A 12,551-nucleotide genomic window follows, 5' to 3' on the forward strand; every position below is an offset into this window, starting at 1 on the left:
TACACAAAACGAATATATCTGCCACTACTCCCTCCCCATCATGGCATGAGCGCTGGCTCAACTATCCGGTTCAAAATAGATCGCACCAATGCTCCGTTTCCTTCGGACGTTTCACCAGAGGGGCCCTGAAGCCCGCTGATGGTGTTTTCAAGCTCGTCAATCATGGTCAGAGCTTTATCACGCAATCGTGAAATGGTTTTCCTCGTATATCCAAAACTACCAGTGCTCTCCATATAATTGATGGCATAACGCTTGACTTCTTCATCCTGTGTCTTTTGTTTTAAAATATTAATGAGCTGCAAATTATCTGGTTGTGAACGGATGGAGTGGATAACAGGAAAAGAAAATTTGCCTTCCGTCAGGTCCTCACAGAGTCCCTTATTTTTGCTATATGTTGGGTTGGAGAGGTTGAGATAGTCGTCGCAAATTTGAAAAATGAGACCCATTAAGTTAACGAGGGGAATGCAGTCACTAAGCGACGATTGTTAGACATAAAAACCTGCAATCGGGTTAGAAAAACTTACACGGTAACGCTGCTTTCAGCCTGCATTAGCTTAATGGCCAGTCTAAATAACCCCCCTGTCTTATTTCCCACCATCTGCAAATAATCTTCTTCATTTGGACACGTAAGGGTGTCTCTCCAGAACAAATCCATGCCCTGCCCACGATGAAGGTTTAAAAGCTCTGTTGTAAAAATTCCTATTGCATCAGGATTATGTAACTTCTGTAATTCAGCCAGAGCTAGAAAGTATATATAATTCGCCGAGTTAATGGTTTGCGCAGTCCCGAAAATATTATGGGCGACGGGTACTCCGCGACGGAGCACAGATGAGTCCTCGACATCGTCAACTCTAAACAAAGAAACCCTCAGTCAGCCGATGTATCTCTCCAACTCTCTCGTGGAAGGCAACATACAACAGCGATGCGGTGTGCAGCATAAGCACCACTTTGGAAATAATCGTCAAACTCTCCTCTGGCACGTGCAGCCACCTGTTGAACGCTGCGATGAGCTGCCTGCGAATATCCTTGCCCGGCTGATGACTCATATATTCGTATGGTCCCAAAAGAATCTTTTCTTTATCCGCAGACCACATCCCGTCGATATTACTTATCATGGTTGTCGTACAGATCGTTGCGGCGTCCGTATTGCTGGCGCCTGTGGACTTTGGGGACGATATTCGAGCAGTCCCGTTTTGGGTAGGAGATGTTGGCTTTCTGGATATCCATTCTTCTTCGGGGACTGGCTTTAAGTTGATGCTCCATGTCGAGGCTCCATTCGTGACACCAGTGGAACTCGTGCGGGGAGGAATGGGGTTGGGAGATGAGAGTTCAGGCATGATGATGGAGGCTCAAACACTTCAGTTCAGGCGAGACAAAATAGAAACTCGAGGTGAATATGATAACGTGGCCAGAAGGCAAGCTCTTTGGAAGATGCAACTTGCTGGCGTTGGGGCGTTTCCGGGGCCAGATGTCGCGGGGGCGGGATCGAATGCTCGGCTAGAGACAAGTTCTTCTATGTTATTATTATTATTAGATGGCAACGCCACAAACAAGAATATCGACGCCTAGATCTCAAGAGAGTAGTGGCTCCAAGACGCCCAAGACGACAGGAACTGAGGCAGAAACAGTCTCACGCCGTCGTCACATGCCGGGCCGTCATCGTCGCGTGTTAAGCTTTGACGCGCTCTTGGCGCTGCCTCCCGCAGTCCCGCCATCTAGCCGTTTGGGGCGGCTATGTCGATGAGCTTTTAGTCTCGTATTGCTCTGGGGTCCGTTGGTAATGCCTCAAACGTGAATGAATGAGTCCTGCCGAGGATGGTCGATATGTAGTCAGACGGGGCTATGGCTTCGGAGATAGGCAGCCTGCCGGACAAGCTCTGGGTTTAAGTATGGTGCAAAGACGAGAACTACCACAACTCTGTCTACTGTGGGTACATACTCTACTCAGTTTCTCAAGTATATACGCATTGCCTGTTCTTCTTTCCGCATAAAACAACTTTTACCTTCTCTTTTCTCTCTGCATCCAAGCATGTATCAGAGAACATGGATGATCCCGAGGGCCTCTTCCGGTTTGAGGCTTGAGCTTCCCCGGATCATTGCATCCTCACGAAAGTACTGAGGTTGCAAAGTGTTTAATCGGGCCAGGTTTGTTCAGAACCAATCTTCTCAACCCGGGCAAGGATTTTGCAGCAATGGGCTCCGAGAAGCGGGCTCCTGATTATGAAAGTCTGAATGCCACCACTGATACGAATATAGATAGCTTCCACAGCTCACAGTTAGGAAATTCGGTGAAAGGGACTGTAATAATTTATGACATGGTTACGTCAAGTGGGCATATGAAGCGGCCAGGAGAGCTGGGTAGCAATACAGTACATCGAATATCTAAGAAAGCAAGAGAAACACTTGAGAGTGTTGAAAGCTAGAGGGAGATCAGCAAGATGAGTGACTATTCTGATGAATAATGGGGGTGAATTTTGAAGCAATTCAAGAATTCAACTTGTCCTAATTTGAGAAGTATCTGTTAGGTGCTTTTACCACCAATAGTGATAAAAATAACATAACACCTTCGGGTTCTTTTCGGATTTTGACCAAACTGCAGGTCCTTTGACCTATGGTGTGTTACCCTGCTGGAACTACAGCTTAGGCTTCATGGGCAGTTTAAGGGCCGAATGACTAACTGCCTGTTCACCAACATGTGTTTTTAACCCGAATGGTAAAGAGCAGTGACTAGTCCTCCACTAGCAATATTAATGCAGCTAAATAACACTCTACATGGCTAACAATAGATCCTTCCTGCTAGACAGAATCGCGTCGAAGTATCAACTACCAAAGTTGTGGGTAAGGGGCCGATTAATAAATAGGGCCAGCACAGAGTGTGACTTCACAGTGCCGCATATTTGAATCACACTGAAAATTGCTAAGTAATCTTCAACACGTTACTCATTCTAGACATATACAGTTTGTCATTTCAACCTCACTTCACGAAAGAAAAAAAAGACTAGGCCGCTCATGCCTTCGATTGCTCGACGCGACGTTCCCTGAGCTGCTCTGCTTGAGCAGGAGCATCTAGATGATACAACTCCGGGCACACAGCATGCTTGCGCATCAAAATATATCTCTTGAACCACCAAGGAAGCACCGTGGTGAGCTGGTACTTGGCGTGAGTGCGAGTCGGGACGGCGAAGACGTAGTCGAGTTCCTCCAGGGTGCGCTGTTTGGTCTCGGGCAGGAAGAGGAAGATCAACACCAACGCGATGAGGTTGAGCCCAGCATAGAAACAAAATGCACCGGTTGGTGTGAATGCACGGATTAACCGTCTGAAGGTAAGCGCAAGAACAGAGGCCCAGAAGTTGTTGGTCGCGACAGCCCAGGACATGCCAACTTCACGGTGTGAAAGTGGGAACACCTCGGCAGAGTAAGTGAATGGCACAGGACCCTCACCGGGAGAATAAAAGGCCGCAAACAGGTATACGAAGAAGGCGATGAGTCCGAGATGTGCCTTGTTGCTTTCTGGGATGTAGAAGCACATTCCGGCTGCCAGCAGGGTCCAGAACATTTGAGGGAATGTGAAGATCAACAGGCCTCGTCGACCGAAGGTATCGATGGTCCATACCGCAGGCCAAGCGAAGACGAAATTCACCAATCCGAATCCAAAGGAGGCAAGCAGAGCTTCGATGTTGCTGGCTCCGGCCTGTTCAAAAATTGACGCGGAATAAAACGCAATAATGTTGACTGTTTAATCAAACCCAGATTAGAAGGTTATTCACTTTTTTCATTAACGGAGAGAAATGACTTACTTCCACACATCTGTTGTGCAATCATAACAATACCGGAAGCCTGGGTGGCACGCCGAACACGGGGAATAGTGAACAGCTCAATAAACCGGGTGAAGAAGTTATTATTCTTAGCGACACCAGATTCCTCGAGAAGAACCTGCTCATGGACAAGCTGCGCATGGATATAGTACAGATCTCTGGCTGCCTGGAGAGGAGTGTTTCGGAGGCGGAGCAATGACTGGTACGCTTTGAGATATTTGCCCTTCTTAAGCAGCCAACGTGGTGATTCGGGGCAGAAGAAGATGCCGAGAGCAAGTGGAACAGCTGGAATGAAGGCGGAGCCCAGTTGCAAACGCCAGGTGATTTTTCCAACGTTGACCACAGCCAGATTGGCGCAAGTTCCAAGGAAGATACCAAACGCCGTCCATACCTGCCAGGACATGACCAAACCACCACGAATATTGGCGGGAGTGTTCTCTGCTGAGAAGACCGGAACAGTGACTTCTTTCAGGCCCATACCAATACCAAGCATGATACGGCAAATCGCCAGCTGCGGCCAGGTATGTGTAAGACCGGATCCGATGGGCGCAAGAATACTGAAAATTGCGGCAATGAAGATAGTGCCACGACGACCCAGGATTTCATTGATGGGGTCAGAAAGCCAGCCAGCACTAAGAAAATTATTGTCATTAGGACGAGTTCATGAATACCAATCTTTATGGAACAATTGCACACTCACAAGAGAGCAATTGAGATATATGGCATAGAATTGACGAATCCTACAATCCAAGCGTTCCTGTCACAGTCCGCTTCGATCGCGCAGCCCGAATCTGGAATACCGAATTCCAGGGGGAATGACAAATTGGCACCGTTGGAACCTGCTTTCGATTAGCATAGTATACAACGCAACACTTAATCTGGGCGCAACATGCCAGTTTGATCCCATCCCTGGATAGCAGCAGCAATGGAGTTCAGAAGAATGGTATAGTACAAAGCCCATGGGTGTCTCCACCGATGAACGACTTCGTTCCGCAAAGCTTCCCTGTCCGCTTCGTCCAGATCGGCAATGTTCTCGAAGTCGGCAGGGCTCTGGGCGACCAACGCTCCCTTGCGCAGCAGCGGGAGGATATCTGTGAGGTTTTGCTGGTTGGCGAAGTCGTCGACATCCTGAAGCAGTTGTTCACGGGGGATATCAGACAAAGGATTTCGAATTCTATGAATCTATGGTAAGCCCAGACTGGTATATTCAAGAGCAATTGGGACGGGCGCACGCACTCTCCAGTGAGATTTTGGGACATGGCCATGACGCTCTCCCGGCGATCGAAGCCGATGGAGTCATGGCTGTGACATGGGGTTAGCTTGGACACACGTATTGGGTGGCGCACATGAGTGTCTACACACCGAGCATCTCCCTTGTCAGCCATGTTGGGCTACTGTCCAGGCGGCCTCAGTTGGGATAGGACGAGAAAGAAAGGAGACAACCACCGTCCACCTCGACAGAAAGCAAGCAAAAATGAGTAGACCTGGAGAAAACAGGGAAACACGGAAACAGCTTGGGGAAAGCTATATATTAAGTAGGCTGGGGCCAAGCGCATGCAGCCTTTCTCCCGCATGAATCCCTGCCGCCATGAAAACTCACCAGATTTAAACTCGAGCGCACTCTGGGAAGGCCATCAAAGAGGGGTGGAACCCCTCCGGAAGGAGGACTACCGTGGCTCTGCATGTTTTGTGGCTTTCCCCCGAATCACTCGACCAAGTTGACCATGCTAGTATAGTACGAGGAGGGCCTCTGCGGCGCTGGAGGCAAAACAAAACAGCAGGGCTCTCCCTAGCTGGCACGACACCAACACTTGGGAGGGTCGCCAGGCAAGCCGCCATAGACGCCTCCGCCGCTCTCCGGGCTTCTTTGTTCCCGAATTCTTCTCTTGTATAAGCACCAGACGGCGCGGAAACGTCGCCCAGCGAAGCGGCTGGGCAAGCTGGGCTTGAGAGCTTAAACCCATCGTGACTTTCGGTGTGGCGGTGGGTGGTCGTCGCCAAGGCGCAGGGAACGGGCATTGATTTGAGATGCTCAGGGTGGAAGCTTTTTTCTCCTCCAGCCAAACGCATGTATCTGCATCCCACCCGGGGCGCCATTTTGCGGGTTTCTTTGACGGCCGCTTTCAGCGTGTTGGGCATGATTATACGGAGGCTGTAAAGTGTCTAGTACCAGGCTGCGCTCTGGAGCACTCCCAGCCATCCTCCCACTACCTCGAGCAGCTTCGAGCAGCCGCCAGTCCGTCGCATGATGGTGACGCCCAAGCTGGGTTGTCCACGCCTTGGATGACGACGGCGGTTGCTCCGTGTTCTTCGGGGCCATTGGCTGCATCCCGGCGCTGATCGCCATGCCGCCATCTAACTGGCTGTTTTTCGCGGTTTACGGCCGCTGATTGGCCCGCCGGGCTGAAATTCCCCCCTGCGATCCTGGCGGTACGGTAACGCGCTTACCGTACCGCCACCTCCCGCCAAGACCGTGATCGCCGGCCCCGGCGCAGCGCCAAGCCTCCCCCACAGGCTTCTTTGTTGCGCCCGCGAACGCCGGCAAAACCGCCAGCAGAGCCGTCGCACCACGGCCAGGACGAAAAACAAAATATCCCGCATCCGACGAGCAAGACGCGAAAGAAAAAGCCGCAAAATGGAAGATTCGAAAGCCTTTCCATGCATGGGGTCTGGGGCTCCCTCCAGCCGGGGGTGCGTGGACTCCAGCCCACGGCTGATGGGGGAGGCAAGAGTGCTCGTGACGGGGGAGGAATAATGCTTAGCCTGGCTGGTTGGCTCTGCGTTCGGCATGGCCGTCGAAGGCTCGTATCCTCTGCCTGGGTCTGGCTTCTTTGTATGAGCTTGGGCCTGGGGTATATGCAAGCCCGTAGAGACGAAACGAACTGTAAGTATCGAGCCGTGGCCCATCCGTTGTACTACTGCGTGCTCGCAGGCTCATCGACGGTTGCACTGCAGGGAGCGGTACAAATGCCACGGCGTTGATATGTTTAGCATCCCACCGTTCCTCCAGGGTGTGTGTTGTCCATGCGTCACCCACAAGACCCACCCGATGCAACCCCCCTGCTACCATGGATGATCTGTAGCATGCATGGCATTCCAAATCCTTGGTCGTCCAACGGCCCGGGGGGAAGCGGTTTAAAATCTTTCCGCCGTGGGCTTCAACGTCCTGCGTCCGCAGAGGAAGTGTGGTTTACTCATCTGCTGAGGATCAAGATCTGACGAAGCTTTGATATTCATGATGCATATACTTCGCACATCTGCACCTACAGTACCCCGTTTGATTGTTTGCGGCGGTGTAGCCCGGGCGCGCGTGGACCGAATCAAAATCCCACAAAGAACCCAGCACCAACAAAACAGGCGTCAGCAAGGTGCATGATGGCTTATGTTGTCTGCCTCTCTTTTTTTCTCTTTATCTTACATCTCGTCTCTTTGATCGAGGCGTCGAGATCACTCGACTCGGCGTGGAGCCTCGATGGCGCCCTAGTTGGACCACTCGGCCATCCGGATCCAGCCGTGATTCATGTCCTGGAAAGGTATGGTAACTGCGCACGAGATCGTTGAGGGATTCTTTTTCTATTAGTCCCACCCTCTCTGCACGCAATGCAGATCCCAGATTCAGCCTTATTCTAGGGTTTGAAACTACGCATGGCATCCTGGAATCTTGCCCGTACTACGCGTCTATGCTGTGCTGTGCAGTTATCCAGACGAGCAGTTTCAGAAAGAAAACGCAGCAACAAACAGCGGAAAGGAGGCCCTTAAAGAAATCCCTCAGACTTTGACGCCGGGGAATTTCCGAATTGCTGGTGTGTTTCGATGCGGAGCGGCTTAGGCCTGCTGTTATGACGTTTGCTCGCAAAAAATTGTGTTTCATACCCTAGACGTTTTCCCAGGAAGGCTCTGCGTCGACTCCATCTCGCTCACCGGAGCACCTTTTTCTACAATTTGCGGGATATCTGCTGTGACTCTGGGGTATGGGGGCCCCACCCAGACAAATTCCCCGGCGGCGTCTGGAGAAACCCCCGCCGAGACGGATAGGCGAAGAATCAGAGTCTCGTCAAGAAGGTGCCGCATTCAGCCGTAATAAGCGACGCCCGAAAGGATACCCGCATTGCGTCTCCTTGCCGACTTCGCGTTTAGCGAGACGATGCACCATTTTTACCTTCTTTCTTTGCACGAATTATTATTATTATTATCTTAGGGCCGTTATAGGGTGGGGAAAAACCACCCAACGGCGGGAGGTATATTTGAAGGCGAGATTAGATTGTGGATGTCCGGATGCGTTGTATAATATTATTATTCCGAAACGGCGCCGATAGTTTGCTAGTTATATCCTCCGAGAAAATTCCCTCGAAGTGAAATTCTCGTAGAAATTTCTTTTTCCCTCGATCGCAAAGATGATTCTTTAATAAAAGAGTCCAGAAGATCCGGCAGGCTCAGGATATGCGCAGCGATACAGTTTGACAAGCGATGATCGTCGTCAATGAAATTCCGACTGATGTACAATGCATCGATCGGAGGGACACTCTCCATAGAGTCATTGTCTCAAATTTAAGCACCAGACACTCAAGTCAGATTAGAATACTGCGTGCATACATACATAATAGCTTCTCCCCTCATGACAGTCCAAACTGACCTTCGTCGAGCGAAGTCGCCCAAGGCGGGCACGGTGCGTTACATAAGCCGTTGCCGTGGCAGCGAGGGCGGGTATTTGGATTTACCTAATTTAGGCAACCAGCTGTGATGGGTGTGGCGTCATCGGCCAGCGGGCGGGCGCGCAATGCCGCTTCATAAATAACTAATCGAATCCTCCGCCCCGGCGGAACAATAATAATAATCATCGTTCTGCACGCCACACAGACAAGACATACGCATTCATATTATTATTCACACTCCTTTCACCGGCCCCCCTCTCTCTCCCCGCTTCCACAAGGACCTGTGTCGACGGGACGCAACGATGGAGGCCCTCCTGGCGCACTCGTTTGACTACTTGTCGTCCTACGACCAGACAAAGATCCGCAAGGGGCTGCGGCAGGTCGAGGGGCTGCTGGCGCAGATATGTCTGTCGCGAGGAGGGGGAGCTCCAAAGCCCTCGGCGGCAGACCGGCGGCGCTCGACAGTGTCGGTCAACAACAGCAACAACAATAATCATAATCATAATAATGCGAGTAATACTGCGGCAACGCCTGCTCCACCGAAATCCCTGAGCGAACTCTGCGACGATCCGGCGTTTAGGGAGTTCTACAAGCTTCAAGAAGGATTCCAATGGAACGGTACGTGTGTTTCTTCCTCCTCCGCCTCTCCTCTTACCCGGTGCCACCCCCCCAGCTAACACCACGACCGCAGTCGCGCTGCGCCTCATCTCCTGTCTTGAACACCTGCTGGGCCGCGGCAGCAACGGCGCCAACGACCTACTCATCATCGCGGCGCTGGACCTGATCCAGGGCGTGCTGCTGCTGCACCCGCCGTCGCGCGCGCTGTTCGCGCGCGAGATCTACATGAACCTGCTGCTGGACCTGCTCGAGCCGGCCAACTGCCCGGCCATCCAGTCGTCCACGCTGCTCACGCTGGTCACCGCGCTGCTCGACAGCCCCGCCAACACCCGCACCTTCGAGGACCTCGACGGCCTGCTCACCATCACCTCGCTGTTCAAGCTCCGCTCCACCTCCCGCGAGGTCAAGCTGAAGCTCGTCGAGTTCCTGTACTTCTACCTGATGCCCGAGACGCCGATTTCGCCGTCATCGAGCCCCGGCCGCCCGCATAAGGTGGCCGCTGGCGGCGGCGGCGGAGGAGCGCGGGCGGCCAGCGGGGTGAGCGATGCGGGCGTTGCTGGCGGTGGCCGCGACGTATCGCGCGACACGAAGAATACGGAAGAAAAGCAGGCACTGCTGGGCAAGTACCTGAGCAACGTCGAGGATCTCGTGGAGGATTTAAAGGAAACGGCACCGTTTGGTGGCACGGTGTACTGACCGGATGATCTTGCTCTCTGGGTTTCCCACCCCAGCCCCCCCTGTTTTCCTTGTCTTCTCTGATCTCTTTTGTTTTTTTTTTCTTTCTATTTTTGAAATTTCTTTCTTTCTTTCTTTCAAATGGTGGTCTTTCTCTTTCAATGGCTCAGCGATCAGCGTCGGTGTTCCACGGGGGTTGGCGTTTCTATACCTATAACTAACCAATAACTACTTCGCGGGCGCGGCGTTTGCACGACAGCAAGCCTCGACCCAAAAAACTTGCACTCTGGCTGGTGCCACACTGGTCCCCCCGGAGAGGCCATTTTGCAATCGAAACAATCTGCAGAACAAAAGAAAACGCATCATCATCATAATAGTGCATCATATGGTCGATTTTATATGTTACTTCTCTGTTTCTTTTATTGCTCTCCCTCTCTGCTGTAGAACAATCGGGCGCTGGATATAAAGCACCGTCGCGCGATCTGTGTGGTCTGTGGGTGTGTGCAAACGGGTTCGCCGAGAGAGGCGCGAGAAACGGGCCGTGACTCATCACTTTGCTCTGAGGAGCTAGTATATATATGATCCGAGGGACGGTATCATCAAGCCCCCGTGTAAATATATACATCGTTGATCAGCGTGTTGTCCCCTATGCTGCTGGCTTGATTTTATTTTGCTTTCATTGTTGTGTGTGTCTGTCTGGGAGATAAAGAAATCGATCGTACTGTACGTACAATCCAAGGGGAAAGGAGCAGGAGAAAGAAAAGAAGTATTGACTAGTTGGCTAAGTGGCTGTTGGAATACAGTTTTGATTTACATCAGCAACAATGCCGACCCCGACCCGAGAGATCCAGTACCTTGAGACGATTTCCGCGTACGACCAATGGGCGGAGGTAAATACTCCTTCTTGTTCCTCCCCAAGCACCCGCACATGTACGTACTGATTACTTCTGCGCAGGTCTACGACACAGACAACAACTTCCTCCAGCGACTCGACACGCTTGAATTGCAAACGCTGCTCCCGGCATTCCTGTCCTTAGTGCAAGAGCAACAACATGAACAAGAACAACAGACCCCCACAAAGATCGTAGACCTAGGCTGCGGGACCGGCAGGAACACGCTCTCCCTTCTCCGCGCCACAGCCCCAGCGCCGGAGGACCCCGCCAACACGCCGCCAACCCAGATCCTCGGCCTGGAGCCGTCGACCGGCATGCTGGCGGTCGCCCGCACCAAGGTCGAGGAGTACTTCACCAACGGCGGCGCCGCAGCCGGCGACACACGCGACCGCGTGTCCTTTCTGGAATACAACATCGCGCCGGAGGGCGGAGCGGAGCCGCCGGCGGCGGCGCAGGGGGCGGACGGGGTGGTATCGACGCTGGTGCTGGAGCACGTGGAGCTGGCGGGATTCTTCGGGGCGGTGGCGGCGATGCTGCGGGCGGGCGGGGTGGCGCTGGTGACGAACCTGCACGCGGAGATGAGCGCGGTCAGCCAGGCCGGGTTCGTGCAGCCGGCCACGGGCGTGAAGATTCGCCCGACGCGCTGCTATGCGTACACGGTGGCGCAGACGCTGGCGGCCGCGGCGGCCGCGGGGCTGCAGCCCGTGGCCGAGGTGCGCGAGACGCGGGTGTCCGAGGAGCTGGCGGCGGTGCTGGGCCCGCGCGCGACCAAATGGATCGGGGTGTATGTCTGGTATGCCTGCTGCTTTCGGAAGATGTGAAACGGAGCGCGTTTCTTAGCGGATCAGCGGGGGCGTTGGTTCTAGATTTTGGATTTTTAGTTTTTGATTTTTTTTTTTTAGATTTTGTCTTATAGAATGAAACAATAGAGAGCGCCTAGCAAGTTCGAGAGCATGTTTAGTTTGCGCACTCGTTTAGTTTATTCAAAATAGGCTTGAAGAATCCGGTTGCGATGTCGGACAAGATTCTCGTATTTCGTCAAATACTTTTTCAGCGGGTTCCTCTTCCAGCCAAACGACTCGTCCAGGATCAAATGGGTATATGCAAACAGACTGGCGTCCAAGATGCCCGGGGTGTCCGTGCCGGTGAAGTACGCCTGGTCCTTCAGGACGGTGGAGAGCACCTCGAAGGCGTCCTTGGCGGCCGACAGCAGCGAATCCACCTCCCTGAAACGCGAGAAGGTGTCGAGCTCCTCTCGTGCGGCGTGCCGGAGCTGTGAGGCAATGGCCATGCGCACGAGCGGGTGGGTGCTGCACGGGTCTACGTAGATCCGGCGCACGACGGAGTCGAAGTTCGCGTCCTCCAGGTACAGGACGTGGACCTGCAGCGGCGGATATTGTCAGCCTAGGCTGGGGAGAAGAAGAGAGCAGAAGCATACCCAGGCACGCCGGATGGCATGCTCGACAAGCGGGCAATACGTTGCGAGACTCAGGCGATGGCTATGGGCGGCGGAGGTCTTTTGCGGCTGGCCCGTCCGCTTGAGCACCCATTTTTCGATATCTTCTCCAAGGACGACGGGCGGGGCGGCGGCGGTGGTAGTGTTGGGGTCTACGGCGGGCACCAGGAAGGGCAGGGCCAGGTTTGGCGAGGCGTAGGCGGAGGACGGGACGGTATCATAGCGGATAGCGTGGAAGTTCAGGTAGGCCTGGGAGAAGCCAGTTAGTTAGTTAGTTGCTGTGAAGAGGCCAGGCTGGCATTGGGACCACGGCTTACGATCCATTTGAGAGACTGCGGGTGCGGCGAGGGCGTGGCGGGCGGCGGGCGCGTGGCCGCGGGATGAGCGGCAATGTAGAGGGCGGGGCGGGGGGGGGGGGGGGGGGGGGGGGCGGGGGGGTAGG

General features: G+C 53.3%; 6 protein-coding genes across 6 annotated transcripts; 2 read left to right on the forward strand and 4 right to left on the reverse strand.

Moving 5' to 3' along the window:
• Positions 1-38: 38 nt before the first annotated feature.
• BTS1 (geranylgeranyl pyrophosphate synthetase) lies at positions 39-1,337 on the reverse strand (the record flags this gene model as incomplete). Its single annotated transcript, XM_049251737.1, has 3 exons — positions 39-471; positions 525-851; positions 916-1,337. 3 exons carry the CDS (start codon positions 1,335-1,337, stop codon positions 39-41), a joined length of 1,182 nt encoding a protein of 393 aa, XP_049109542.1.
• A 1,670-nt stretch (positions 1,338-3,007) lies between these two features.
• Positions 3,008-4,541, reverse strand: LOZ57_002675 (uncharacterized protein; the record flags this gene model as incomplete). The annotated part of the gene is made up of 3 exons (XM_049251738.1): positions 3,008-3,732; positions 3,798-4,447; positions 4,516-4,541. The coding sequence occupies 3 exons, from the start codon at positions 4,539-4,541 to the stop codon at positions 3,008-3,010; spliced, it is 1,401 nt and encodes a 466-aa protein (XP_049109543.1).
• Positions 4,542-4,688: 147 nt separating this feature from the next.
• On the reverse strand, positions 4,689-5,200 carry LOZ57_002676 (uncharacterized protein; the record flags this gene model as incomplete). Its single annotated transcript, XM_049251739.1, has 3 exons — positions 4,689-4,989; positions 5,052-5,117; positions 5,178-5,200. The coding sequence occupies 3 exons, from the start codon at positions 5,198-5,200 to the stop codon at positions 4,689-4,691; spliced, it is 390 nt and encodes a 129-aa protein (XP_049109544.1).
• A 3,569-nt stretch (positions 5,201-8,769) lies between these two features.
• LOZ57_002677 (uncharacterized protein) lies at positions 8,770-9,781 on the forward strand (the record flags this gene model as incomplete). Its single annotated transcript, XM_049251740.1, has 2 exons — positions 8,770-9,085; positions 9,159-9,781. The coding sequence occupies 2 exons, from the start codon at positions 8,770-8,772 to the stop codon at positions 9,779-9,781; spliced, it is 939 nt and encodes a 312-aa protein (XP_049109545.1).
• Positions 9,782-10,688: 907 nt separating this feature from the next.
• Positions 10,689-11,474, forward strand: LOZ57_002678 (uncharacterized protein; the record flags this gene model as incomplete). Its single annotated transcript, XM_049251741.1, has 2 exons — positions 10,689-10,694; positions 10,716-11,474. The coding sequence occupies 2 exons, from the start codon at positions 10,689-10,691 to the stop codon at positions 11,472-11,474; spliced, it is 765 nt and encodes a 254-aa protein (XP_049109546.1).
• A 158-nt stretch (positions 11,475-11,632) lies between these two features.
• On the reverse strand, positions 11,633-12,358 carry LOZ57_002679 (uncharacterized protein; the record flags this gene model as incomplete). Its single annotated transcript, XM_049251742.1, has 2 exons — positions 11,633-12,034; positions 12,092-12,358. Coding segments are annotated over 2 exons (669 nt in total), but the record flags the coding sequence as incomplete, so codon positions are not given.
• Between the last annotated feature and the right edge of the window lie 193 nt (positions 12,359-12,551).

The sequence above is a fragment of the Ophidiomyces ophidiicola genome (genome assembly GCF_022830035.1).
Source record: "Ophidiomyces ophidiicola strain CBS 122913 chromosome Unknown scaffold_7, whole genome shotgun sequence".
Classification (NCBI taxonomy): domain Eukaryota; kingdom Fungi; phylum Ascomycota; class Eurotiomycetes; order Onygenales; family Onygenaceae; genus Ophidiomyces; species Ophidiomyces ophidiicola.